General features: G+C 44.8%; 2 protein-coding genes across 24 annotated transcripts in view; one reads left to right on the forward strand and one right to left on the reverse strand.

Moving 5' to 3' along the window:
• Positions 1-27997, forward strand: part of NR3C2 (nuclear receptor subfamily 3 group C member 2) — a 330623-nt gene that overhangs the window by 298898 nt on the left and 3728 nt on the right. For all 3 annotated transcript variants that reach the window (XM_031465002.2, XM_031464999.2, XM_064491164.1), the window contains exon 8: positions 497-654. In XM_031465002.2, the coding sequence (XP_031320862.1) occupies positions 497-654 (158 nt within the window). The remainder of the gene's footprint in view (positions 1-496; positions 655-27997) is intronic.
• The window catches only part of ARHGAP10 (Rho GTPase activating protein 10), a 301184-nt gene continuing 296057 nt past the window's right edge, over positions 22871-27997 (reverse strand). For 4 of the 21 annotated variants that reach the window (XM_064491268.1, XM_064491252.1, XM_064491357.1 and 1 more), the window contains 2 exons: positions 25418-27956; positions 22871-24575 (listed from right to left, as the gene is read on the reverse strand). The gene's annotated coding sequence lies outside the window, so the exon portion shown is untranslated. The remainder of the gene's footprint in view (positions 24576-25417; positions 27957-27997) is intronic. The other 17 variants (XM_064491667.1, XM_064491623.1, XM_064491538.1 and 14 more) reach the window with 17 other exon arrangements.

A 27997-nucleotide genomic window follows, 5' to 3' on the forward strand; every position in this document is an offset into this window, starting at 1 on the left:
TCCAGTTTTTCTGGAAAATTAAAGTGTATTTCCCGACCTCTGAGCTGTTGGCAAGTTAGGATTCATAAAAAGTTTGACGACAGGCCATGAGGCAATGTAGTGTTGTGGTTAAGACAGGCTTTGGAGACAGACCTAGGTTTATAACCTTTCTCTGCCATTTATTTATTGTGATTAAACCTCCAGTCTTCAGTTTCCACTTCTGTAAAATGTGAATAATACAATGAAGATGGATGTCAAGGTTAAGCGAGCTTGTAGAAGCAAAGCGCATTATAACATATACCCAATAGGTCTATTACTGTTCTTTTGTATGTGTATGTCTATGAGGGCTCACCGTTCTGTACCTGCCATATTTAGTCATAAATGCGATAACTGAGGTTCAGGAGCAATCTGCAAGTGCGAGCCTGTGACGTCAAAATACTCCAAGCCATTTAAGTACAAAGATGCTAAGGCTGTTTTCCATCTTGGAAATTGACATGTCCGTATTCCTTAAACACAGTTCCAAAGGATGGCCTCAAAAGCCAGGCTGCGTTTGAAGAAATGAGGACAAATTACATCAAAGAACTGAGGAAGATGGTGACTAAATGCCCCAACAACTCTGGGCAGAGCTGGCAGAGGTTCTACCAACTGACCAAGCTCCTGGACTCCATGCACGACGTAAGTAGAGCCTTCTGGTGCCTTAAATGGAGGGCCCACAACCACGCACTGTGGACCCTGAGAAAGTTCTTGGGGCTTTGGGAAGAACAGGGGTGAATTATCCAGTGGAAGGCAGCAAGAGTTGAAACTGAGTAGGAAGGCAGTGTTTCTTCAGAATACCTTTGAAAGGTTGCAGAAAATCCAGTCTGTTCTAGAAATGTAAGTGGCTTTTCCAGTACGTAGTGTTTCAAATATCGAAGCCTATGGTAAACGTACAGATAAGGAGAAGGTAACGCACTCCTGGGTATAATACAGTCCTTTAAATCATAACGCCATCCCCATAATACAGCAGGCAGATGACTTCACCGTGCGGTCCACACCTGGCTTATCCAGACTCTCACGTGAACGACTCAGCTGCGGCTGAACAATGAATTTCATAATGTGGGCCACAAATGCCCACAGATGGAAGTACCTCCTAAGAGCAAAACCCCTGAGCTCTGGGCCAGGGCAGGCCCTCAGATTTGCCGCAGGTGTCCAAGCAAGTGTCCCATTTTCTGCTTGCAATTTAGGAAATGTTTGCTTAATGAAAATGTGTGCTTTCACATTGCCTAAATAGTGTCCGCCTTCCACAACTGTTAATCTAATAACCGCATTTTTCAGCAACATTATTAGTGGTCCTGGGGCCGGCTGGGATCGTCTCGTTCTTTGCCAACTTTGGGATTTTCTAGTCACTGTTCTTCATAGGAGTCCCCTTTCTTGTGTAAACATGGAAAGTAAACTCGGAGCTTGTTCCTGATTTACTCAGTTACAGACGTAGCCGAGGTGTGTGTTAGCAGTTTCTGTGAAATAGTGATCTGGGGCGCTTGCTTTCTTATGGCCCGGAAAATGTGCTTCTTGTTTCACTTTGTAAGCCGTTTCTCCAGTTCTGGCTTTTAAAAAAAAAAACAGTTGTACACAGTCATGCTAATTCAGTGTTTTTCTATTTGGGAGTTTTCCATACTTGCTTTTGGAAAATGTATTGCCCGAGTTCAGCCCATATGGTTTGTATGAGAAATCCCTTTTCAAATATTTCTGTGTTGTGAAGGAAGATGTTGACAAAATTGGTGACCAATATTGGAATAGTATTACAATTGAAATAACAGAAATAATGCTTTAGAGATCTGTTTGCGCCAGCGGAGTGGGTTGATTGATAAAAGAATGTCCCTTTCCAGGTTTTCACACTGAAGACCCAGCGTGTAGCACATTGGCCTTTGCTTTCTCCAGGCTTCTCATGTGATAAGAGTCAAACCCCCCCAAGGTGAATTCAGTGATCCATAGTTGTGCTAATTATCAGTGGCCTAAAAGCATAGTTTCATGGAAAATCTCGGGAATCCGTGATGATGGTCAACATGACTTTGGAGAACACAGCAAATGATGTTTCCCACACTCTAACTAAAAGAAGGGGAACTAGAGCCTGAAATGGGACGCTCTCCCTGGGAACAGGAGCGTGGTTACTTTTTTCTGTTGGTTTCTTTCTTGTGTTGGTTTTGTCAAAAGCCCTTCTTCGTGGAGCCGGGGTGGGAGGAGCGGGGAGCAGGAGGTGTAATTCTTGATGAATTCTCTTATCTGTTCAAATGATCAGGCAGGCGCAAGGGCAGTTGCGAAATGAGTATGTAGTTGTGGTCACAACACATGAAAAGGGGTGATACATGTTGAAGCAATTTGCACGTAAGGAGAGTGACAGCCGAAGTTCACACTTGTTGATCTGTAGTCTTTCAGAATCTCTGAGCCTTACGCACAATAGGAGGGGAGAGCCCCCAGAGGCCACCCCAGTGGTCAGTGTCAAACTGTCTTCTGCTCGCTTGTTTTTACCGCCAGCACAGTGCTCGGCACGAGATAGGAACTCAGTGAACAGTTGCCAAATGGCCAACCCATAAATGATGATTTTCTGCAAAATTCCCCAGGGTAAATCAATGTGTTTTTAGTATTTTTTTTTGATCAAGGTATAATTAATACACAGTAAACTGAACATATTTAAAGCGTACCATTAGAGAAGTTTGACACATGTTATACACCCATGAAACAGTCATCACCTCAGGATAACAAACAGACCCATCACTCTGAAAGTTTCCTTGTGCCTTTTTTTTTTCAACCTTTCCTGCTCCCTACTGCTCCCCAGCTGCTTTCTGCATTGCTTTCTGGCAATTAGATTCGTTTGTATGTTCAGGTGTTTCGCATGAATGGAATGATGTTGCATGTGGTCTTTTGTATCTGGCTCCCTTCACTTTGTGTAATTGCTTTGGGAGTCATCCACTGGTGTTGCCCTATGTCAGTACTTCATTCCTACTCACTGCTGAGCAGTGTCCCATCGTGAAGACGTGCCTCATTTTGGTAGTCCCGTCACCTACTGATGGACGTTTGGGTGGCTTCTCAGACTGGGGACTAGTACGGATACAGTTGCCCTGAGCATTGTGTGTACGTCTTTGTGTGAACGTCACTCTCTTTTCCTTGAGTGAATACGTAGCTGTTGGAGATCTGGGTCCTTTGGTGGGTGTGTTTTCATTGTTTACGAGACTGTTTTCCAAAGTGGTTGGACAGTTGAACCTTCCCTTGAGAAGTGTGTGTGGGTTCAGATTGCTCCACATCCTTGCTGCCTCTCAGTATGATCAATCTTTGTAGTTTTAGCTATTCTGATCGCTGTGTGGTGATGTCTCCCTGTGGTTTTAATTTGTGTTTATTTCCCTAATGACTAATGATCTTTTCTCGTGCTTATTCCTCCTCTTCGCATCTTCTTTGCTGAAGTATCTGTTCTACTCTTTTGCCCATTTTTTAAAACCTGGATTGTTTGTTTTTAATTGGATTTTTGAGTTTTGAGAGTTCCTCCTATATTCTAGATACAATTCCTTTATAAGTTATGTGATCTGCAAGTATTTTCTCTCAGTCTGTGGCTTATCTTTTCATTCTCTTAACAATGTCTTTTGAAGAGCAAAAGTTTTAAATTATAATAAAGTCCAGTCGATTTTTTTTCTTCTGTGAGTCATGTTTTTGGCGTTGCAGCTAAGAAATGCTTGCCTCAGCCAGTGTCACAGAACTTTTCTCCTCTGCTTTCTTCTAGAGACCACTGTCCTTCACTGAACTGACATGTAGGGTCTCAGAAACCATTTCTTCATGTCTTTTTTTCCTGAGCATTTTTGGTTGTTTCTGGCAGGAAGGTAAATCCAATCTGCCTTGCTCCACTTTGGCTGGAAGGAGGACATTCTTTGGGGAATCACTGGAATCACTTGAATCCTAAAACCTTTATTCTAAATTATCAAAAATGTTTGCTCTTAGAAGTAGCCTAACAGACGCGTCTTGGATGCTCTATTTTTATTCCCATCCCGGACAGAACATTGGAAAATGCATTGTAAGTCTGGAGGGACCTTTCTAAGTCCCCTCGGTGACTCGGACTTGAGACTGCCCACTGCTTTTTCATTAGAGTGAATTAGTGAGTCAACGTTTGTGGAATTTTCTTCTAGGGAACAAAGAGCTTCACAAGGACAGGCTCTGTACTCGGAGCCTCGTTTTGGTCACCTTGTGGAAAAGGAGCATATGTTCCTAAGGGCCCCACAAACAAGAGCCCTGTGCATGTAAGTCAGAGTACTGCTTAAATCGCATGCATGGTACGCCAGCCCTCAGGACACACATCTGTGGCTCTTGGGACGCATGGTTTTCTCCCACATGGTGCACACACGCGTTGGCAGAGCAGTGCCAAGGTGAGTGAAGGGAACATTCTCTGAAGAACAGGTTGGCAGTTGAGTATTTGAGTCGGTCAGTAACTTGAATGAATCATAAGCCCTTCGAACAAGTCTTCCACTCCAAAAAAGGTTCCCAGAAAGCAGCTGTGGTCAGGCTCCTAGGAAGCATGTTCTTGCATTGAGAACATTTGGACGTTATCTGTACAACATATAGATTCCTTATTCTTCTAGGGAGAATGGAGAATTACTGGTCGTTTTCTAGCTATTGCTAGGAGTGACAGTTAATTTCCTATGGGTTTAAGAGGCTCATTTCTAATGAATTCATTGGTAACTTTTGTTCATTCATGGAGATCAAAGGCTATTTATTTATGTGATAATCAGTGTGTAGAACAGCAAGTAAACGTTAAATGATAATATTAATAGCATTTCCTAGAGGCAAAAAAATTGCCCTTCTTCTGTTCCACAGTTGCAAGGTTGTGCTGTTGTAATTGACTATTTCAGGGTACACACCGGCCTGCACGGTGTCTCAGGCCTGGCAAAACGGATGAGACTACAGAGGATGGAAAAGGAATCCATGACACCAACCCAACCCTCAAATAGCTGGGATTCTAGAAACACAGTGAGAGCGCAGTGCAAGGCAGGAGCAGGCAGCGAGGGGCCGAGACCGGCCTCCTGGGCAGCAGGACCTTGGAGAGCACACGTGTGCACTTCATGCCTGTCAGTGAGCCCCTACCCCGTTCTAGGACCAGAGGGGCAAGTGTAAACAGAATGCCTGTCCTTAGGAATCCCACTTGCTCTGATGGAGAAAGAGGATCATCTCCTTCAGAAGGGGAAGCAGAGGGGTGAATGTGTGTTCGGCACCTGTCACATAGAGGGTGCCTGATTACCTGTGTTATTTCGGGCACTTCTACAAATTCCCTGTAAGACGAGTGTGATTCTCATTATCCCCATTCCTGTCCTTAGGATTCCCACTTGCTCTGATAGAGGAGAGGTTCGTCTCATTCAGCAAATCCATCAGTGTCTAAAAGCATCAGGCAGTGCGCTAGAGGGGAAGCCCCTGGCCTGGCCTCCAGGAGCTTTCCGCCGGCTCAGGGCAATCAGATAGCCGTGTACAGGGGGCTGAGAGCCTGAAGAGGTGAGCACACCATGCGTTCTGGGCTCCCCGATGTTTACTCTGAGTTGCTGGAAACCCTTGTTGAGAAGATCTGGGCGCCAGCTGTGCTGAGCAGAGGTCATGTCATGGAAGACCTGGGGGGTGGGTCTCAGAGAATCTTTATGTCATGGAAGAAGAGACAGAGGTCCAGAGAGTGATTTCTCAAGGTCCCTAGGTAGCCAGTGACAGCTGGAACCCTCTTGACTGTCTGATGGTCATCCCGGCACCACCCGCCTGATGCAGGGGCGCTTCAGGCTGGTCACAGCTGCTGGGGTTCAGGCTGGGCTGCATCTTTGGAGATCAGCAGATTAGCCCGAGGAACATTGGAAGCAGCTGCACCACGCTCACTCCAGCTCTCCAGACTCATTTGGCTCTTCCCTGCCATCTTCTGGAATGCATCGTTTCTGTGAGGCACGGGGTTCCATCTTGAAGGCAGCGAATCCGGTGTTGATGCTCAAATGTCACACATGTTCAGCAGTTCCCAAAACCAGACGTTGGGTCGGCCTCACCATAAGCTGAGCCGGCTTCGGTGGGAGGTTTTTGTCTCTCCTGATAATCATTAAACCCAGCTAAGAACCTACCCATTGCTTGGGTGAGCACCGGTGTCTCCCTTGGTTGTGACCAGAGGGTCGTGTTGCTGAGCGGTTGCTTTCTGTGGTTGCAGAGAGAAGGCTGCACAACCCAAGTGGCTCTCCTCCAGCCAGGCTCCCTCCCGCAAGGGGAAGGTGGGTGCGATGGGAGCAGAACATCTGGTGATACAGCACCTGCTCCACATGCACACCGGAGGCTCTGGGAGACTCCACTGTTTACATGGAGAGACTGTTACATTTCAGTGACACAGTCACCAACAAAAGAGACATTACTGCAAGCGGCCAGGGCTGTTAACACATTATTTTGAAGTCCCCATTGCTCATTTAATGAGCGGGTGCTTTTGCATTTGAGCAGTGGTGTTGGCCATCTCCACCAAGACTATTACTCAAGGTGGTTTTGAGAGCAGCAACCAACCTATTTTAAGCGTTTCTTCCTGCACACTGAAGCCTGCCAGCCCCAAGCAGGGTGGATCCACCCTTTGGACTGTTCCTTGCTTTCACGTTTGACTCTGTTTCACATCTTCACAGTCAGCGTCTCCTCCAGGAAAGTTCTGAGGCCCCAAAAGGAGTCTGCCACAGACTTGTGACCTCTGGGGACAGCAGAGAGAACATGGCCTGTGCTGCTCCACCAACAGTTATCTCAGTCAGCTTGGGCGCTTCACTTAAAGTTTTTGGCCCTCAGTTTCTTAAAATGGGACTAATAGCCATCTTAGAGGGAATTTTTAGAAGTGCATGAAATAACACAGGTACTAAGGCGCCGAACACATGTTCACCACTCTGCTTCCCCTTTTCCAAGATGGTGTTTGGGTTTCCCCAAAACCGTGTCTCTGCACCACCAAAGAGTATCCATCAGGCCGTTTTAGTTTCCTCTAAGGACAGAGACACTCCAGTACATGGCAAGTGCCTTCAAGGAGCGACAGTCGGCAGTTTTCAAGACCAAGCAGAGCAGTGGGTAGAAAAGGCCATCTACAGTGTGGGGCAGTCATCTGGTAGCAAATCACATAGCCTGCGATCACTTAGAAGCCTTTCCAAGGCACTTCAAGTGTCAGTGCCCCCCAGAGTCAACTTCCTGTGCGTCCGTCCTGCCATTTAGCAGGGGAGCCTGATGGTATTAGAACATGTTGGGTGTGCTTGAGATGCTTTGTGATTCACTGAGGGCATGAAAGGGGTTTTGTGATGGAGATGAGGGCAGACTGCAGGGAGGTCACCATCAGGAAGGACTGATGTTGGGGAACGGAAAACCCTTGTCCTCGTGTTGTCAAAACACTGCTGATAAGTGATGCCTGGCCAGGCTGCCTCAGCGTGTGGAGGCACATTTCCTCCCTTCCCCTCACTCAGGTTACAATGAGGTGAGGTTATTTGATTCTGTATCTGTAATAAAGTACCCAGAGCTGGCAGTACCACCCCTGTGTGTGTGTGTGAGAGAGAGAGATCAAGATGCAAAGCTGTATTCTATCTCACCGGGTGAGACCACCACCTAATACAATTGTTAGCAGTGTTACACTGCCTCCTTCTCTGACAGGACCGTGACTAAGATAGATTCTAAATAAAGGAAGAGTTGTTTGTGTCAGAGTCAGCTAAGCGAGCAAAGCCTTATCTTCCAGGGCACCAGGGAGGGAGAAAGACCCAGTCCTCGGGGAAGAGAAACCTACATGGGTAAAGATTTCAAATTAACGGAGTAATTGACATAGCAGACCCTCTTCTTTGTCTAGTTGGTGAAACCAATGAGACAGTTACTAATGGTTCACAGCAACTCTTTCTACAGCCTTATTTTGGTGTTTGCCTTTACAGATTTCTCATTTCAAGGGTATAGCAGAGTTCTGAATGCATTGCCCTTGGTGAATTGTGCCAATGAGTGCTAATTTTCATCTGAAAAAGTTTTTCTTTATGTTTTTATAGCTGAAAAATGCATCAAACATATTTAAAGATAAAAATGGGGAAAAGGGAAAAATAATTGGTCAGAATGTTGTAGTTTTTCGATATTGTGGGTAAATAGGGAATGGATGATTTGGGTGTGGTGTGGGAAGGACTGGGTGGTTCCAGGACTGGTGTGTTTCATGTGCTGGTAACTGGGGCCATGAAGCCCAGCTGGGAGACATGACTCCCTGTGGATGCAAAGGGCGCCCTTGTCTGTTGGACCTCCTTTGTTCACTACGTCCATGGTTAAGGGCATTGCTGCTCCGTGACCGCGGTTGTGTTTCTCCAGGCTCTCCTGTTGATGCCCTGGGAGACTGCTGCTTGATGTAGTCTACTTGTTGAACTTTGCTTTTGTCACTTGTGTGTCTGGTGTCATATCCAAAAAATCATTGCCAAGATCAATGTCAAGGGGCCCCGGGCAGGCAGGTGCACGCACAGCAGCCTCCACTAGGCCAGGCACTGTGCTGGTGCTGAGGGTACAATGACGGCCAGAGACTCAGTCCCTGCCCTCAGAGTGTGCAGTGTAGTGGAAGCAGAGGAGACAAGTAAGCGGAGAACCTGACCACAGTGTGATGGGTGCTCGATGTGGACTGGAAGGCCTATAGGTAGGGTATCCAGAAGGGGGAGTGTCAGGGAGGAGATGGGCCAGGGCATGAGATGAGGGACGTGATGCCCAAGCTGTGCCCCAAAGGCGAAGCAGGAGTTGGCCAGACAGGCAGAGGGAAGCTAACCCAAGCAAAGGAGTTAATATCCCAAGGGAGAAAGCACATGGTGATTTGGAGAAATGGAGAATTTCATTGTATCCAAGAACGTCAGGAAAGAATGGAGAGAAAGAAGGATGGAGACAGCGAAAGGATCTGTAGAGCACGTTGAGGGGTTTTGAGCACATCTATGGAGACTAGCGCTGACCCTTTCAATGTGGTAACCACTGGGCACAGATGGCTACTGACATGTAAATTTAGTAAAATTTAAAATTCAGCCCCCAGTCACACGAAACCACATCCCAAGTGCTCAGCAGCCACGTGTGGCTAGTTGCCAGCATCTCGGGCAGTGCAGATGGTCGTATTGGACAGTCCTGATCTAGAGAGTCTGTTAGAGGAGGCGCAGAGGGCCAGTTAGGATCTGGTGCAGGACGGGGGCTGGGGGCTAAGTTAGCGCAGGGGCAGGGGGACAAGGACATAGTCAGGTGGTCGGATGGATGGCTTTTGGTGGTGGATAGGACGTGGGGGTTCAGAGAGGACGGAGTGGGTCTAAGATGACCCTCAGGATTCAGGCATAGATTGGTGGGTGGGGCAGCACCAGCACTGGGGCTGGGTGGTGGTGGGGGTGCAAGGGGAGGAGCTTTGTGGGCAGATGATGAATGTGGTTTGGGTGCACAGATTTGAGGTGACCAGGGGAGATGGCAGGTGAGCTCAGGGCTCTGCGGAGATGAGGATGAGGAAGCGAAGTGCTGATGCCCCTTCAGGAGGTACTGCACGTGGTGGTCCCTGAAGCCTGGGGGGTGGGGTCAATAGAACTGCGTGGGTGTTGTTTTGGCAACATGGTAGATAGAACTGAACCCCGGGGGAAGATAACCACCAAGGAACCCAAAACGAGAAGGCACCACAGAGGTGAGACAGGGAGACAAAACAATGAACACAGAGGACAAGCCAGAAAAGTGTGTCCCACACTGTGCGAACGAGGGGTCAGCGGGGCGGAAGCTGCGGACAGGTCAGTTAGCAACCAGTCTGAAAACCTGTTCAGTAACCATAGCAACGAGGAGGAAGGGCAGATTGGTTCGGCTTGTGCTGATGCTCACGAGGTTTCTGGTACCTCTGTCAGAAGCCACACAGCAAACAGGGAAAACAATAAACTTAAAAAAAAAAAAAAGTCAGGTGTTATCCAGTAAAACTGCTTTAATAAATAGAAGTACGAGTCTTTCTGGGATGTGATGGCATGCATGTAACAGGAGCGTTTTGAATGTGGTTGAGAGAACTTGCAAAGTTTTGTGCTTATGTGTTTCAGTACAGCTAAGAAATCACAGTGGCTTAGCAAACTTTATAAATAACCCCCAAACAAACTTTATTATGGACCTAGACCCATGTATGAGTAATTTTGAATCAGTGGAAGCTTTATTATATATTATATACACATATGTAATGTACTGTTTACATGTATATGTGCTACTTAGAGAGAGAGAGATCTGTAGGCAGATGGATAGGTGAGTGTTAGGCATTGAGGAGCTGTAGATATACATGTGAGAATTTGGTAGCAAAGGCCGCCATGATGCTTCCGAGCTGATCTTGCGTTTCAAGTCATGGTTTTACTGGTAATACTGGTCCTGAGTCCTTTCTCACCCATCACTTTCACATTACACCTTAAGTATCATGACAGTTAATCTCCACGTGCAGCCACAGAACGTCATCTCCTTTGGTCTTCTGTGTTTGGTCTTGGTTTTCTGTGGCTGATTTAGGGCAAAATCTGGGTTGTTTCCTTACCTTGGAAAAGGGTGAGTTAAAACACTTAAACATTTTCAGTGGCTCATGTTTAGACTACTTAAGATAGTGCATACCAATTGCTGATCAGACAGCACTCTAAGATGCAGTTGTAAAAGAATATGAAAACAAATATATGCATGTATATGCAAGACTGGGACACTGTGCTGTACACCAGATATTGACACATTATAACTGACTACTTCAATTTTCAAAAACAGGTGTAGTTGTATTGGACTTTAGAGAAGTGAGAAAAGAAACTTCAGTATAGGAGTTTGTCATTCCTTTTTTCTTTCAATTGTGGTAAAACACACAAACATAAAATGTACTACTTCAGCTATTATAAAGTGTACAGTTCAGTAGAGTCAAGTACATTCACACTGTGGTGCAGCCAATCTCCAGAACTCTTTATGTTGCAAAACTGAGACTCTAGACATGGAAACTCCCATTTCCCCTCCCCCAGCCAGAAAGCCAGCATTCTCCTTCCTGTCTGAATCTGACTGCTCTAGGCACCTCATGTATGTGGACTGATACAGTATTTGTTTGAGCCTGGCTTGTATCATTTAGTATAATGTCCTCCATCGTCATCCGCGTTGTAGCATGTGTCAGAACTGCCTTCCATTCTAAGGTACATAGTACTCCATTGTGTGTATAGACCACACTCTGTCTCTATGCTGCCAACAGACTCTTGGGTCTTGGCTATTGTGAATAATGCTCCTATGGACATGGGTGTGCAGATATCTCTTTGAGACCCTACTTTCCATTGGGGGTTGGTATATACCTAGAAATAGAATTGCTGAGTCATCTGATAATTCTGTATTTAATTTTTTGAGGAACCTCCACAGTTTTTGACTTTCCCACCAACAGGTCGTAAGGGTTCCAATGTGTCTACATCCTGACAACTTGTTACTTGCTGGGTTTCTTTGATAGTGGCCTTCCTGATGGGTTTTAAAGTGGTATCTCATTGTGGTACTGGTTTGCATTTCCCTAATGATTAGTGATACTGAGCATCTTTTCATGTGCTTATTGGCCGTTTCTATGTGTCCTCTGGAGACTTGTCCAAGTTCTTCGCCCATGTTTTTAATTGGTTGTTTTTCTGTTGTTGAGTTGTAGGAATTCTTTATTCTGATTTTAACCCCTTATCCAATATATGATTGGCAATTATTTTCTCCCATTCCATGGGTTTTGTTTGTCTTGGTGTCAAAGTCTTTCTCCTATGAACTTATAATGATAATAGACAATGGTTTGTTTCTTTTAATCCTTAGCTGGCAAAAGTAAAAGTTATATCTGATCCCAATTTATTTAAAGAGAGGCAGGGAAAAAGCATTATTTCTTATAACCATTCCTTTGGCCTCATCATTGATTTTGTAAGTTTCATAAGTACATGCACAGGACGTGTGCTGCTGTTCACAGCTGGTTTTGGAAATCTGCAAGAGAATAACGTGCTGTAGGAATGCGGGGGAGAAACTAGGACCTTGTCTTGTGTGGGGAGGTTAAAGGAATTGTGCTTTCCATTTCTACCTGATTCGGTGAGATTTATGATCCCTCAGGGCTAGCTTTCTGGAAAAAAAAACAAAATTTCAGATAGAAAGAGCCACTGAGGGTCCTGGAAGCCATGCTCCTAGAAAATCACGTCCGACGTGCAGGAACCTCCTCCTAATCTGAAACTATCTAGGGAAGATTCTGGAAACCGATCTCATTGTCTAACACCTGTGTCAGTAAATCCCTCTCACCCGAGGTGGCCTCAGTCTCTCCTCTTTCAGTGTAAAATACCTGTATAATACCTGGGATTTACCTAGTGCCTTTCTTCCTAATGCCATCAGTAAATCCTTCTCATGCCTCCATGAGGCAGGGATGACTAAATATTACGATTTACACTTAATCACCTCCTCTCAGTTCCTTTCTCCATTTTGAAAAGGGAATAATAGTCATATTTACTCATTTCTTTACCCTTTTTTATGAGAGAGGAGAATTAAGGCAGGGAGGGATCACACGCATTTTCCCTGGTCCCTGAAGTGAGGCAGGCCCTGAAGGCAGGAGCGGAGGCGGGCACGGAGCACCTGTGGGGGGGCGTCAGGCAGAGCCAGCCCGGCACCTGGTGAGCCCCGTGGTTCCCCACGGCTCAGCTGTCACTTCAGAGCCCCGCACATAAAAAGGCCTCACTCTTGGCTCAACGTGCTGCCCTTGCCATCTTGAAGTTCTTAGTAAATTTTAAACAGGGGGCCCAGGTTTCATTTGGCACCAGGCTCCGCAAGTAATGCAGCCTGTCCTGGGCTCAAGCTAATCGACTTAAGATCGTGTTGCTCAGAGGAGATAATGAGAGTGAAGAGCCTTGGTCAGCCATGGTGCACTCAGCACGTGTGTCTGTGGAAGAGGGCAGCGGGGCCACACAGGGCAGAAGGGTTCAGTGGAGCAGGGCACGAGGACTCGGAACAGGAGACTCGCCGATCCACTGGAAAGGAACCTTAAAACTAAAGCCAAACTAAACACACACACAAAGAGTGAAGAAATTTCACAAGGGAGAGAGACATTGTTAGGCAATAGGAAAGGGGAGTGTTGATATCCCAGAGCTGTTTTAGACTCAGGCAGATCAGTTTAAAGGACCAAGGATGAAAGGGCTGGGAAGATGCCCGTTGATCAGTTTTGTTTATCAAGGTCAAGGTTAAAGGGACGAGAAAGGGTATATAGTTTCACACCAGCTGATCATCATTGTGTACAAAGTCCGTATTCATGAGTTTGCCTACTAGTTAAAATGTATTTGTAACCCTCAAGTCAACACTCATGGCACTTTCATGGTCATTTACAGACTTGCACAGAGCATTATAACAGGAGTTAAAACGATGCTGTTAGCTGTGAGTTAGGTGTTGAGTCAGCCACGTACATTGAATAAGGTTTCTTTACACAGAAACACACATGAAACAAGGTTATGTATGGATCGTTTAATGAAAATGTTGTGACCCGTAGCTCACAGGAACCTAACCCTGCATTTCCCTAGGAGCAAAGTTTCTGTATTCGCTAATTCACTGTAGATAATGACTTTATAGAATGTAATCCTGCAAACAGTGAGGATCAACAGTAAATGTGTGTAACCTGCAGGGACTAGAGAGTCAAAGGGAAATAACTCCTAAACCAATGGCAGATAATGGAAGATGTGAGTGATGGCAGCTCTCCACTTTTTTGTGTGTGTGTTTAATATATTTTCTTTGAAGTGTAGTCAGTTTACAATGTCCTGTCAATTTCTGGAGTACAGCACAATACTTCAGTCATATAGGAACATACATATATTTGTTTTCATATTCTTTTTCACCATAAGTTACTACAAGATATTGAATGTAGTTCCCTGTGCTGTACAGTACAAACTTGTTGTTTATCTATTTTATATATAGTAGTTAGTATCTGAAAATCTTGAACTCCCAATTTATCCCTTCTCACCCCCTTCCCCACTCTGGTAACCACAAGTTTGTTTCCTGTCTGTGAGTCTGTTTCTGTTCTATAAATATGTTCATTTGTCTTTTTTTTTAATTAGAGTCCACATATAAGTGATATCATATGGTATTTTTCTTTCTCTTTCTGGCTTACTTCACTTAGAATGACATTCTCCAGGTCCATCCATGTTGCTGCAAGTGGCATTATTTTATTCCTTTTCATGACTGAGTAGTATTCCATTGTGTAAATATACCACAACTTCTTTATCTGGTCATCTATTGATGAACATTTAACTTGTTTCCATGTCTTGGCTATTGTAAATAGTCCTGCTATGAACATTGGGGTGCTGGTGTCTTTTTGAATTAAGGTTCCCTCTGGATATATGACCAGGAGTGGGAATGCTGGGTCATATGGTTAAGTCTGTTTTTAGTCTTTTGAGGAATCTCCATACTGTTTTCCATAATGGCTGCACCAAACTATATTCCCACCAACAGTGTAGGAAGGTTCCCTTTTCTCCAGCATTTATTGTTTGTGAACTTTTGAGTGATGGCCATTCTGACTGGTGTGAGGTGATACCTCATTGTAGTTTTGATTTGCATCTCTCTGATAATAAGTGATATTGAGCATTTTTCTCATGTACCTATTGGCCATTTCTGTGTCTTCATTGGAGAATTGCTTGTTTAGGTCTTCTGCCCATTTTTGGATTGGGTTTGTTTTTTTTCTTACTAAGTTGTATGAGCTGTGTATATATTCTGGAAATTAAGCCCTTGTCATTTAAAAGACAACTTCTGGAGCCTTTAAGTTGGACAAACCCTTCAGTTACCTCGTTCAACCCCCTTACATACAAGGATTCTTTCTAAAGCATTTCCTGAGGGCTCGGAGAATCTGTATTTTATTTGGAAAACCAGATCTAGCCACGACTTTTTTTCACCCCACATTTACTATTTCTGAAGTCAGGAGACATCTCATACTTGACTTATTTATTTTAGCCAGCAACCAAAACTTGCTCTCCCTTAGCTATTACTAAATCTCTGGCGTGCCTTCCAATCCAGGGCCAGCAGACTTTTTTCCATCAAGGACCAGCTGGTAAATGCTGCAGGCTTTGTGGGCCCCAGAGGCTTTGTCACAGCTACTCAGCTCTGCCTTTGTAGCATGAAAGCAGCGACAGATAATATCTAAGTGAGTGAGCATGGCTGTATTCCAGGAAAACTTTTTTCCTATAATTTTTGCATGTCACAAAATAGTCTCTTGATTTTTTTCCAACCATTTAAAAGTGTAAAAAAAAAAAAAAGAAAAAAAAACCTTACAAAAATGATTAGGCCAGATTTGGCCTTGGAGACCCTACTCTGCTGGCTTCTGATTCATTCACTGGTGTCAACAGAATCAAAGGAATAGATTCGGCCACCTTGGTGTCTACTGTCTTATCCGTACTTGGATCAGAAGAGGCCTTTAGCCCTGGCCAGTGGTGTCTGCCCCTTTATTGCTCAGTGTTCCTTTTCTTCAGGAGATTGAAGTAAAGGTTTAACTGCTTCATCTTGATGGAGCCAGATATTAAAGTTGGTAACTTTTAAATATGAATTGGTTTAGATTTTTACAGTGCTCAGTGTAGTGTACTTGTGCAAGAAAGATCTAGGAAATAATGGAAAACAGAATTAGGAAAAGTTCATACTTCTATATACAGTAACGTGCCAGTGCGTTCCAGGCACAACCCTTTCATTAGATTTCTTTTGTTCAGCAATGTTCTAATTATCCCTTTATCTTTAAGCTCCACTTTCTGCCTTTCCATTGTGTCATTTTTCTTTGTGGGTTTCGCATGTACAATAGACCTTATTCACAAGAAGGCGGAGCTATGATCTAGAACGAGGCTTGTAATACAAGGAAACTTAAAACAGGGTGGAAATTAAATAAATTCAAGTTAAAAAAAAAAAGTTAGAAGGAAACTGAACCCATCTTGCTTAGCACAGCATCCAAACGACATGTTTTGAAGACTGAATGTTTATCACTGACTGGAGAGCAATGACTGGTGTTGAATTTTTTATAAAAATGGTGATGAAGGACAAATTAAAATGTAATCTCAGATAACAATCAGATGCTACAGGGTTGGGGGCAGAGGTGAGTTTTCAGAAATACCTTGGCTTTCCTTGAGATTCTCCTTCCCACCCCAGCAGCCAGCCCATTCCTACCCGGGCACCGGGTCTGGCCCAGTTTATTCCTGCACCAGCCGAGGGTCAGGAACCAGCCCTGTGAAGCCTCATGGTACAACCCTGCCTTCCTCACTGGCCAGGCAGCGGGGCCTCTCTGGAAGCAGGGTCACCGGGGGAGCACAGCTCACAGCAGAGCACACAGCCCCACTGAGCCTTGTCTCCTGCTGTGGGGACACACTCGAATCCAGATGCCCATGGCCATGTGGGCTGGCCCTCGGCAGAGGAGGGCAGTTTTTTGAAATAGGGAACCAACCAAAGCTACCCCTTCCAGCTGGCAGCTTTGCTCAGGGCCCCAGAGCACCCCACTAAGTTCCCCCCAAAGCCTCCCACAGCTGATGCCCCAAGTGTACTCACCTCTAAGCTTTTGGCCAAGAAATGCCTTTTGGTGAGTATTTAAAAACTGATTGTTTTAGATACTTTTCTGATGGTACCTTTTTTTTAATTGAAATATAATTGATATATAACTCTGCAAGTTTAAGGTATCCAACATGTTGCTTTGATACATTTATGTATTGCAAAATGATTACTACCATAGCATTAGTTAACACCTCCATCATGTCACATAATTATTTCTTTTTTGTGGTGGGAACAACTAAGATCTAGTCTCTAAGCAACTTTAAAGTTTATAAAACAGTATTGTTGTCTATAATCACTGTGGTGAGCATTAGATCTCTAGGACTTATTTATCTATAGGTTGCAAGTTTGTACCCTCAAACACCTCCTCCCCAATTCTACCATCCCCCTGGTAACTACTGTTCTACTGTTTTTATGTTTGGCTTTTTTAAGAGTCCATATTTAAGTGAGATCATACAATACTTGTCTTTCTCTGTCTGGCTTATCTTGCTTAGCATAAGACCTTCCCAGCTCATCCATGCTGTTGCAAATAGCAGGATTTCATTCTTTTTGATGTCAGAGTAATATTTCATTGTGTATGTATACAACATCATCTTTCTTCATTCATCTGTTGCTATTGTGAATAATGCTGTAGGGATCGTGAGAGTGCATATATCTCTTCAATATCCTGTTTTCATCTCCTTCAGATATTTACTTAGGATTGGAGTTGCTGGATTGTGGGGTAGTTCTAGTTATGTAATGTTTCGGGGAACCTCCATTCTGTTTTCCACAGTGGCTGAACCACTTTGTATTCCCAGCAACAGCAGTGCACACATGTTCCCTTTTCTTCACATCCTCAGTAACACTCTCTCTTGTCTTCTTGGTGATAGCCATTCTAACAGTGATATCTAACAATGATATCAGTGAGATCTTGGATATTAACCACTTATCTGATACACGGTTTGCAGAGACTGTCTCCCATTCTGTAGTTTGCCTTTTCTTTCTTTTTTGATTATTTCTTTTGTTCTGCAGAAGCCTTCTAGCTTGATGGAGTTGTTGTTGTTAAACTTTGCTTTTGTTACTTATGCTTTTGTGGGTATATCCAAAAAAATCATTGCCAAGACCAGTGTCAGGGAGCTTCTTTTCCTATGTTTTCTTCTAGGATTCTTACTGAATCAGCTCTGATGTTTAAGTCTTTAATCCATTTTGAGTTAATTTTCGTGAGTGGTGTAAGCAGGAGTCCAGTCTCATCCTTCTGTGTGTGGTTTTCTAGTTTCCCCAGCACCACTTGTTGAAGAACCTATGCTTTCCCCATGGAGTGTTCTTGGCTCTCTTGTCAGGTATTAGTCGATCACATATGCAGGAGTTTATTTTGGGGCTCTCTTCCTGGCCCATTTGTCTGTGTCTCTATTTGCCACACTATTTTAATTAATACAGCTTTGCAGTATAGTTTGAAATCAGGACATGTGATGCTTCTGACTCTCAAGACTGCTTTGGCTATTTTGAAGTCTTTTGTGGTTTCATACAAAATTTGAAGGTTGTTTTTTCTATTTCTGTGAAAACTTGGAATTTTGATAGGGATTGTATTGAATCTATAGATGGCTTTGGGTAGTATGAACATTTTAACAATATAAGTCTTTTGACCCATGAAAACAGGATCTCTTCCCATTTGTTTGGGTCTTCAGTTTCCTCAGAGTCATGTAGTTTTCATTGTGCAAATCCTTCACTTCTCTGGGTAAATTTATTCCTAAGTATGTTATTGTTTTGAAGTTACTGTGAATGGGATAGCTTTCTTTTTCAGATGTCCCACTGTTAGTACATAAAAGTGAAACTAATTTCTGTATGTTGATTTTGTGTCCTGCAGCTTCACTGAATTTGTTAATTTGTTCCAAAGGTTGTGGGTTGAGTCTTTAGGATTTTCTATATATAGAATCATATCATCTGCAAATAGAGATCATTTTACTTCTTTTCTGGCTTGGATGCCTTTATTTATTTGACTTACATAATTGCTCTGGCTAGGATTTCCAGTACTTTTATCAGTTAAGAGGGGTGAGCGTCCAGCATCCTTATCTTGTACCTGATACTAGAGCAAAAGCTTTCAATTATCTCCATTGAGTATGATGTTAGCTGTGAGTTTGTCAGGTATGGCCTTTATTATGTTGAAGTATGTTCCCTCTATACCAAATTTGTTGAGTATTTTTATCATGAAAGGATGTTGTATTTCATCATATGCTTTTTCTGCATCTATTGAGATGATTATATGGTCTTTATTTTAATTCTGTTAATGTAGTGTACCACATTTATTAATTTGCATATGTTGAATCATCCTTGCATCTCAGGGATGATTTCTACCTTATAATGTACTATTGAATTTTGCCTGCTAATCTTTTGTTGAGAACTTTTGCATCTATATTCATCAGGGATATTGGTCTATAGTTTTCTTATAGTGTCTTTGGCTTGGTGTCAGGGTAACGCTGGCCTGGTAAAATGAGTTTGGAAGTGTCCCCTCTTCTTCAGTTTCTGGGAAGAGTTTGAGAAGTATTGATATTAATTCTTTAAATGTTTGGTAGAATTTGCCAATGAAGCCACCTGGTCCAAAGTTTTCTATATTTGGAGATTTTTGATTACTGATTCAGTCTCCATACTCGTTACTGATTAGTTCAGATTTTGTTTCTTCTTGATTCAGTATAAGCAGTTTATATATTTCTAGGAATGTATTCATTTCTTCTAGGTTGTCCAACTTGTTAGCATATAATTATTCATAGTAGCCTCTTATGATCCTTTGTATTTCTGTAGTATCCATTTTAATGTCTCCTCTTTCATTTCTGATTTTATTTAAGTCTTCTGACTTTTTTTCATAATCTTTTTGAAAAACCAGCTCTTACCTTCATTTTTTTTTCTATTGTTTTTCTGGTCTCTATTTCATTTATTTCTACTCTGATCTTTGTTATTTCCTTCCTTCTGCTAACTTGGGGCTTAGTCTGTCCATTTTTTCCCCTTGCTCCCTTGAGGTGTAAAGTTAGGTTATTTGAAATGTTCTTAATATATGCATTTATCATCATAAACTCCTCTCAGAACTGCCCCTGCAGCATTCCAAAGGTTTTGGTATGTTGTGTTTCCATTTTCACTAGTTTTGAGATTTTTTTTTAATTTCCCTTTTGATTTCTTCTTTGACCCACTGGTTGTACAGGAGTGTGTTGTTTGATTGCTACATACTTGTAGATTTTCCAAGCTTTCCTCTTGTTGATTTCTAGTTTCATAACATTGTGGTCAGAAAACTTCTTGGTATGATCTCTATCTCCTGAAGTCTGCCGAGACTTATTTTGTGTTCTGTCATATGGTCAGTCCTGGAGAATGTTCCACGTGTACATTAAAAGAATGTATATTCTGCTTCTGTTGCATAGTATGTTCTATTAAGCTCTCTTTGTACTAATGCCTGGTTCAAATCTGGTGTTTACTTCTTGACTTTCTGTCTGCATCTATTCATTGCTGAAAGTGGGGTTTTGAAGTCCCCTACAATTATTGTGTTGCTGTCTACTCTGTCAGATATGTTAGTATTTGCTTAATATATTTAGGTGCTCCAATGTTGCATGTGATATAAGCATAATTATGTTTTCTTGATGAATTTACCTCTAAATCGTTACATACTGACCTTCTTTGACTCTTGTTACCATGTTTAGCTTAAAGTCTGTTTTGTCTGATAAAGGTATAGTCACTTCCACTTTCCTTTGGATTCTACTTGCATGGTACATCTTTTTCTATCCCTTCACTCTGAGCCTGTGTGTGTCCTTAAAGTTGAAGTAAGTCTCTTGTAGGCAGCATATAGTTGGGGTTTTTTTTTTTTTTTTACCCATCCATCCACTATCTTTTGATGATGAATTTAAATGATTTACATTTAGAGTTATTGCTTGTATAAAGAACTTGGTAATGCCATCCTAGTCATTGTTCTCTGGTTGCATTGTGTTTCTGCACACCTTTGTGATGGGTGATTTTCCATCGCGGTATGCTCCATTACCCATGTATCTACCTGTTATGCGTCTACTCTAGGTGTTTTGGTTTGTGGTTACTGTAAGGCTTACGTAAGACATTGCATAGATAGAACAGTGCATTTTAAGTTCAGGGCAACCTAACTTCAGTTGTCTACACAAGCTCTACCCTTTTACTCCCCCTTTTATATTTTTAATGTCATTATCTACCTCTTTTTATATTGTGTATTTAGCAAATTATAGTTACCGTAATTATAATTTTAATACTCTTCCTTTGACCTTTAAATTATGGTTAAGTGGTTAACACACTATCCTATTACAGAATTGGAAAATGCTAAGTCTTCCTCTATATTTGCCTTTACCGGTGTGTGTATATTCTTGTATGTTTTCATGTCACTGATTAGCATCCATTGATTTCAGCCTGGAGTATTCCTTTCAGAATTTCTTGCAAGACAGGTCTACTGGAGATGAACTCCTTCAGCTTTTGTCTGTCTTGGAAAGTCTTTTTGTCCTATGTATTTGAAAGATAACTTGGCCAGATAGTTCTTGGTTGGCAATTTTTCTTTCAACACTTTGAATAAGACATTCCACTCTTTCCTGGTATGTAGAATTTCTGCAGAGAAATTTTCTGATAGCCTAATAGGAGTTCTTTTGTAGGTTATAATATTTTTTCCCCTGGCTGTTTTTAGAATTCTTTACCTTTGATTATTTGATAGTTTTATTATAATGTGTCTTAGAGTAAGTCTTTTTGCATTGAGATATTAAGAGTCATTTTGGAACTTTGTGAACTTGGATGTCCATTTCTTTCTTCAGGTTTGGGAAGTTCCCACCTATTATTTCTTTAAATAAATTTTCTGCCCCCTTCCCTCTCTTTACTTCTTCTGGAACCCTAATTTTTCTAATACTTTTGGTTTTTTTGATGGAATCCCTTAAATCACATAAGCTTTCTTCACTCTTCTTTGCTTTCGAGTATCTCAGAATCTTCCGACTCATGTTACTGAAGGCAACTATGAGGACAGACAAACTGAAACATCAAAGTTTGGAGCAGAGAAGGGTTTACTGCAGGGCCGAGCAAGGAAGATGGGGTGGCTCATGCCCAAGAAAACGCTGAACTCCCCAAAGGATTTCACCAAGCATATTTAAAGGCCAGGTGGTGGCGGTGGGGCAAGGGGGAGGTATGTTGCAGAATATGTTATCAGCTCGTGCACAATCCTCTGATTGGCTGAAGTGGAGGGAACAGGGCACTCAACAGTGTCAACCCCTTGGGTGCTGGAAAGTCTGGGGGCTATGCATTCTCGATCATCAAGTAGCTAACTTCTTCCCTTTAGCGGTGGTTTTAAGCATCTGAAAAATTTGGGAAATATGTATGAGACACTATTATCTGGGTACTTCAGAGAGGAGCTGCAGCAGAGGGTATGGGGGAGTGAGTGGTCTGACCCTGGAGGGCCCCACAGGGTCCTACTCGGTTACAGTGATTCTTCCATTTGTTCTGCTCCACTGCAGATGCTGTCTATAGCATTTCTTCATTTCAGTCCTTGAGCTCCTAAGCTTTCTGCTTGGTTCTTTTTTTATGATTTCTGGTTCTTTGGTAAGTAACTCATTTTAAACCTGTATTTTTTCAGGACTTTGTTGAATTGTCTGAGTTTTCTTGTAGCTCTTTTGAGTTTCTTCAAAACAGCTTTCTTGAATTTAGCTAGATTGCAAAATTCCATGCCTTTGAATTCCATGCCTTTGAATTCCATGCCTTTGAGCTCAATTATTGGAGAATTATTATCTTTTGGTGATGGTATATTTTCTTGACTTTTCATTTCTTTGTAGTACTGCATTGCCTTTTTGTTTTTTGTGTTTTTTTTTTTTGCACTGGAAGGGGCAGATACCTCCTTCAGTTTGTGCTAGTTGAGTTCAGATGGGGTATTCTGTTCAGTGGTGTTCCTGGAGTCTGGGGGTTCTCTTTTTGCTTTCTCTGTGGCAGAATCTTCAGCTTTTATGTCGTCTCTGATTCTTACAGCTCACCAGGCTGGCTTCTGGACACCTCTCTTGTCTTCCAGGAGGCAGTGCTATAGCTCAAGTTTGTGGCTTCTTGCTGGCCACAGAGTAGGGGAAGGTGTAAGCTTAGCACTCAGGGCTTTAGTGGGTAACTGGGGACCCTCTAGGGAGATCCTCAGAGGCTCATGGGTAGGTATTAATGGGTGTGTGTCACTTTAATACCCTTTGATCTTATTTGCTTCTTTCCCAATCTCCTCCCTCCCCAAGTCTTAGAGGTCCCACCTTAGTACTCTGCTGCTTGAGAGAAACAGGTTCTCCAGCTGTGTCTGTCCTACACCACTGGGGTAGCTGATCACCACTCTTTCCCCCCCAGGACAAAGGTTGCTAATACTGTTACCGAGTCCAAACTCATTCTGCTCGCCACACAACAGGCCAATAAATCAGGAGACGAGGTGTCGGGGCAAGGAATAGCGACTTTATTTGGAAAGCCGGCAGACCGAGAGGGTGGAAGACTAACGTCTTGGAGAACCATCCTGCTCTAGTCAGAATGCAGGCTCCTTTTATTCAAACAAACAGGGGAAGGGGGTGTGGTTGGTGGCAAACTTCTTGGTGTAGGAATTTTTTTGTTCCTGCAGCCGTCCACGTGGGCCAGGTCATGATGCTCCTGCAAAACCTCCAACAAGACAGAAGTTATTCTCTATTCTGCAACCTGTTATCTTTACGTGAGTGTAGAGCTAGCCAGACCAAGCCTAGGAAACAGGGCGCAGGGTTAAAGCCAAAGGAACAGATCTAATATGGAGTCAGATCTGTTCTTTTCTATTACAATACCTGATAATTTGGACTCCTGCAGCGTTGCCTCACAAGGGCTGGGGCAGTGCTGGTAAAGTTTTTTCCATTTCCATTTGTTTTTATTGCTCCAATGGTATGCTGGCTTTCTGCAGTTTCTCTCGTCAGTGGGTATCTGCCCAGGTCAGCAGCCTCCAGGTATTTTCCCGACCATGGCAGGATGGGCTGGGGCAAGTTCACTGCTCTGCCAGTTCCACAGCCCATGGCAGGGTCCCCCTGCCTAGCACCAGAGGCACAAGCGGGCAAGACTCCTCCCGGGGCCCTTTGTAGGTGGTGATGGATCCCAGAGCCCCACAACCGTGCTTTTGTTCACTGATGAGTGACTAATTCTTTGTTAAAAGGGGGGGTCAAAAAGGAGGACCCGTCTTATGCTGCCACGATGCTAACATTACTGCATGATGGTCTCTTTCTTTCTCTCAGTTGTGTGTAGGCCTTCCGAACTCTCCTAAACTCAGCCTTTAGGAGAGCTCAGCGGAGAAGCCACACTGCAGGGTTTGGGTTTTTAGAGGGAATCCCTAAGTAGTGGTCTAACCTTGTCTTCTGGCTATTGAAACAAATGCTGCTAAATTGCCCGGGGAGGGAGGGGGTCCTTTGTTACCTCTGACCACGTTACCATCACATTTTGCTGAGACACCAGCAGCCATGCAGGGGCCGCCGCCTGTGCACACGCCAGCCTGCCCCGCCCTCGCGTGCGCTGGGGAGAGGCTGGGGCTTCTGGCTGAAGGCCAGGGTCCTTACGTAATCACTGCGTGTCATCTTCCAGTGTTCACGAGGCTGTCGCGGGAACACCTGGGGTAAATGCTTGTTGGCACGGTATTTAGAGTTGAAGCTAAGTATTGTTTGTCCCTAACCCTATGAATATAGCTGGCTAAAATTCTGATCTTTGAAAATAAAGCTTCAAACCTTCCCCCAGTGCTGATTTCAGGCAAAAGTTTGATCCTAACTTGGAGAAAGTTGTGGAGTTGGCAGCAAACTTACTTAAGAGACACAAGTAGGCTGTCAAAACCACACCGACCCTGCTTCAGAGAGGCTATTGTCATTCAGGCGTTCCGTCACTGCTCACGGATGGTGTGACCTTAGAACAGCAGTGCCAAACCCTCCCTGCATGGCACCCAAAGAGACCGTAGCTTGTGGTGGGGGCAGGGCACAGCTCCTGGCCAGCCCTTGGAGATGGCTCTGTGGAGAGAGGGGGGGAAGAGGTACTGACAGTGCCCAAGAGCTGCAGTGTCCCCAGTTGCACTGTGACCCTGACGTCAGGCTGGAGAAGTTATGCTGAGCGTCCAGCAGAAGTTCTGTGGTCCCAGCAGATGCATCCTGTACAGAGTGAAAAGGCAGCGAGTGCACGCACAGGGCTTTCTCCGATTACTAATCACGTGGGCTCTTAGTATTTAGGGTTCCTGCCTTGCCGTCTAGCCTGGTATCTACCAGGAAAGCCAGGCTGGGAGTCGGTATAGCGACTCCCCCCGCCCCCCCACCCCCAGCCTGGCCATGTGTCTCCTTGAAGGCATTCGTGCTGAGGGGCCGGCAGGGCAGAGCTGCTCTCTCTGTCGTCATGACCATCCCTCTAACTACAGAGAGCAGTGACCGGGCATACAAAGTCACATTAAACCTTGGTATAAACAAAGCAAAGGACATCAGAATGACAGGGAGAGATGAAAGGTGTGTACTGATGAAAAAGGTGAGCTTCATGTATCAAGGTCTGCATTATTTACTTAGTGCCACTACAAATGAATAGGCCCATTTGACTTACTCAGTTTTTGTTTTGGTTCATTGATTAAAAACTAGCAACCAGCTGCCATTAAAAAGTACTGCCATAAGTTGTTCCTGAGCACTTAGGAGGGAGTCAGAGGAACACAGGCAGCGGGCCAGGCAGCCAGAGCGCTGAGTCCCTCAAACCTGCAGCAGGGCTGCATGCGTGGCTCCTGCCTTCAAGGAGCTTGTAGGCCACTACGGGAGCTGTTAGGTGGGAAACACGTAAGAGATGGGAACCACTGGATAAAAGAGAAGGTGGGGGCAGCATCCTAGGAGAGGAAGGACTCCTTCCGGCTGAGGCTCCAGGTATGTGGAGTTGGAGGGCTGTGGAGAGTGACTGCAGGAAGGGGGGGATCCCTGACAGAGGGTAAGAGACTCAGAAACAAGCAGAAACCAATACTCACATCATTTGAAAAGCAGGTGACGGCACGTGCATCACACCGGGCTGTCCTTGTGTCTTCTGGCTCCTCTGGGCTCAGGCAGAGGCCCCACCTGCCTTGCAACAGGAGACCCCCATGCATGTGTGTGGCCGTTAGACACTTCACAGCGACACACCCATTTGGCTCAGCATCCCTGCTGACCCAGTTCCACATATGACTCCCCGGGGGCCTAGTCTCTACTGCTTCGTGCTCTGACCACCTGCAGCCCCGCCCTCTTTGCACCCTGCTTTTTCCAGTAGGGATGGTGCCCTTTCCCGCAGCAACAACCCACCTCAGACATCTCTCAGGGATCCATGGGTCCTGGTGCACTGGCTGTGGGGGGTGGCCCTTGTCCTCGTTGCCCAGAGACTGGGGCCACCCGGCTTTGATTCTCAGATGATCCCTGACCTCACCAACTGCAGCCACTGGCTCAGGCCTTGCTGGGTTGGGGTCTTTAGAGGTTTTTAGCCTTCTAAGGGCAGGTGGGCCAGGCTGTTGGGGCCCCCTGGGCATCTTGGCCACCCCAAGAGTTAGGCATGAGTCCTTTCCTGGGGTGGTTGTGGTGACAGGGTTCCCCCCTCCAGGTGTTCACAGGGTCAAAGGCCCAGCCCTGGCTGCCAGCCTGACCCCACGTGCCCCAGGAGAGCCCCCATCCCTCTGCAGCTGGTCAAGGCATCTGCTCTGAACAGAAGCCCTGGGTGTAGGAAACGCCAGCCCCAGGTTAATGTGCAGGGTCCGTGAGGAGTGCCCAGCCCCAGCCTCTCTCTGGTCTGTTTCCCCAGCACCTGCTAGGTGATGCTCACGTGGGTGTTAAATACAGGGGCAGGGGACCTGTCCCCCACCAGGGTGCTCCCTGCAAGCTGCCTCAGGTTCAAGAGCTGATTCACTCCGCTCCGTATCTCCTATCACACGTCAGAATCAGCAGTGCTGTCACCTGTTTACACACAAGCCCTTACGCAGCCCTGGCCGTCCAGGTAACGTGTGTCGGTTATCAGGGAAATCAGGTTGTCAGCCAACAGGCAGTGCCTCACGAGCCCCCGCTGCTCTGAGCACACTGAGTGACCCACCTCCACCCTTTCAGGCCATGTGCCAAGGCCACCTTTCCACTCCGACCACCTTCCTCCTCCCCTTCCCAGTGCCTGACCCAGAGCAGGTGCTTGGTCACTGGGATGGATGGACGAGGAGGGTGAGTCGTGGGTAGGACCTCGGCCTCCACCCCAAACGCTCTGAGCACCGGGAGCTCTGGTCTCTGGACGAGGGCCAGCCCCAGCCCCAGAGCTGGGAAGGGTGGGGCTGCCGGGCTGTCCTACTCAGGGACTGATCTGGCCTAGAAACTCGGATGTCTAACCTCAGGTTAAAATTTCAAAGTGAAAAACAGACCCACAGGTGCCCACACGGAGAGACCTCAGGGGCTGCAGCAGGAGCAGAGACCAGGGTGAACTTACACTGTGTCCTTCACACCCTCGGCCCTGGCCCTCTGCCCCGTGAGGCTCGTTTGTGGCAGCCCGGCTAGAGCCCAGGATCTGGCTTGGCTTTTAGCTCCCACAGCCACTGGCCCATCACTGGGGAAGTGAAGAAACTTACCCTCCCAGTTCTGTTTCCACAGTCTCCTTCCTGGAAAGGCCAAACACAAAGTGCTCCCATCTCGCCTTTTCTAGAAGGGAGGCCTGAGGACCAAGTTACACAATGACCCAGAGCAGGTTTTGCTCCTGCAGTGCCTCTCAACACCGTGACTAAGAGCTGACATACGCTCAGCACATCCTCCACGCCAGCCCCCTGACTCCGCCTCCAGCAACCCTGTGCAGCAGGCACTAGTATTACCCCCCCCCCTTGCACAGGTGTGGAAACTGAGGTACGTCATTTGCTAAGCAAGCACGTGTGTGTGTGAACAAGCCCAGAGCAGACCCAGTGGCTCGTGCTAGTTCCCAGCTTCCCATGGGCACAGAGCAGCCAGTCCTTGGAACCGACGGAGGGAGAGAGCAGTCTGCAGACCGAGGGCGTGTTCAGGCACAGACAGAAGCATGAGATGTTTCTCCCACTGACTGTTTCTTGATTCCTGGTTTGTAGTGAAGGCCTTTAGCAGTTATTTATTAACCAACTCAAATTAAGCCTGCTAATTGAGTTTAAAAAATTCCTGAGGGAAAGTTACAGATGTCTATTCACCAGAATCTCTTTAAGACTACAGAGTTACTTTATGACATGTAGTATTAATATTGTCTGCTTTAACACAGTGGGAAATGACCCAAAGTCATTTTTTTTCCCATAATAGGATATGGAATTAACTGAAGAAAAATGAGAATATATACTTTCCAACTTGAAATTGTATTCCTAGTAATTAGAAGAGAAATGAGTAATGCTATACTGCATTTGTGGGTGGTGGTTTTTTGTTTTTTTAACTTACCAAATTGGGAGTGGCTCAGGTCCAGGAGGATGGACAGGTCCTTGGGTCACAGAGTTGGAGAAATGGCTGGATCGGTGAGAAGACATAAAAGTGCTCCTTGATGTTTTCATGCTTTCAAAGTGGCTGAAAATGGATAAAGAAAATTTGGTGTATATACACACACA

Source organism: Camelus dromedarius, chromosome 1, assembly GCF_036321535.1.
Source record: "Camelus dromedarius isolate mCamDro1 chromosome 1, mCamDro1.pat, whole genome shotgun sequence".
Classification (NCBI taxonomy): Eukaryota; Metazoa; Chordata; class Mammalia; order Artiodactyla; family Camelidae; genus Camelus; species Camelus dromedarius.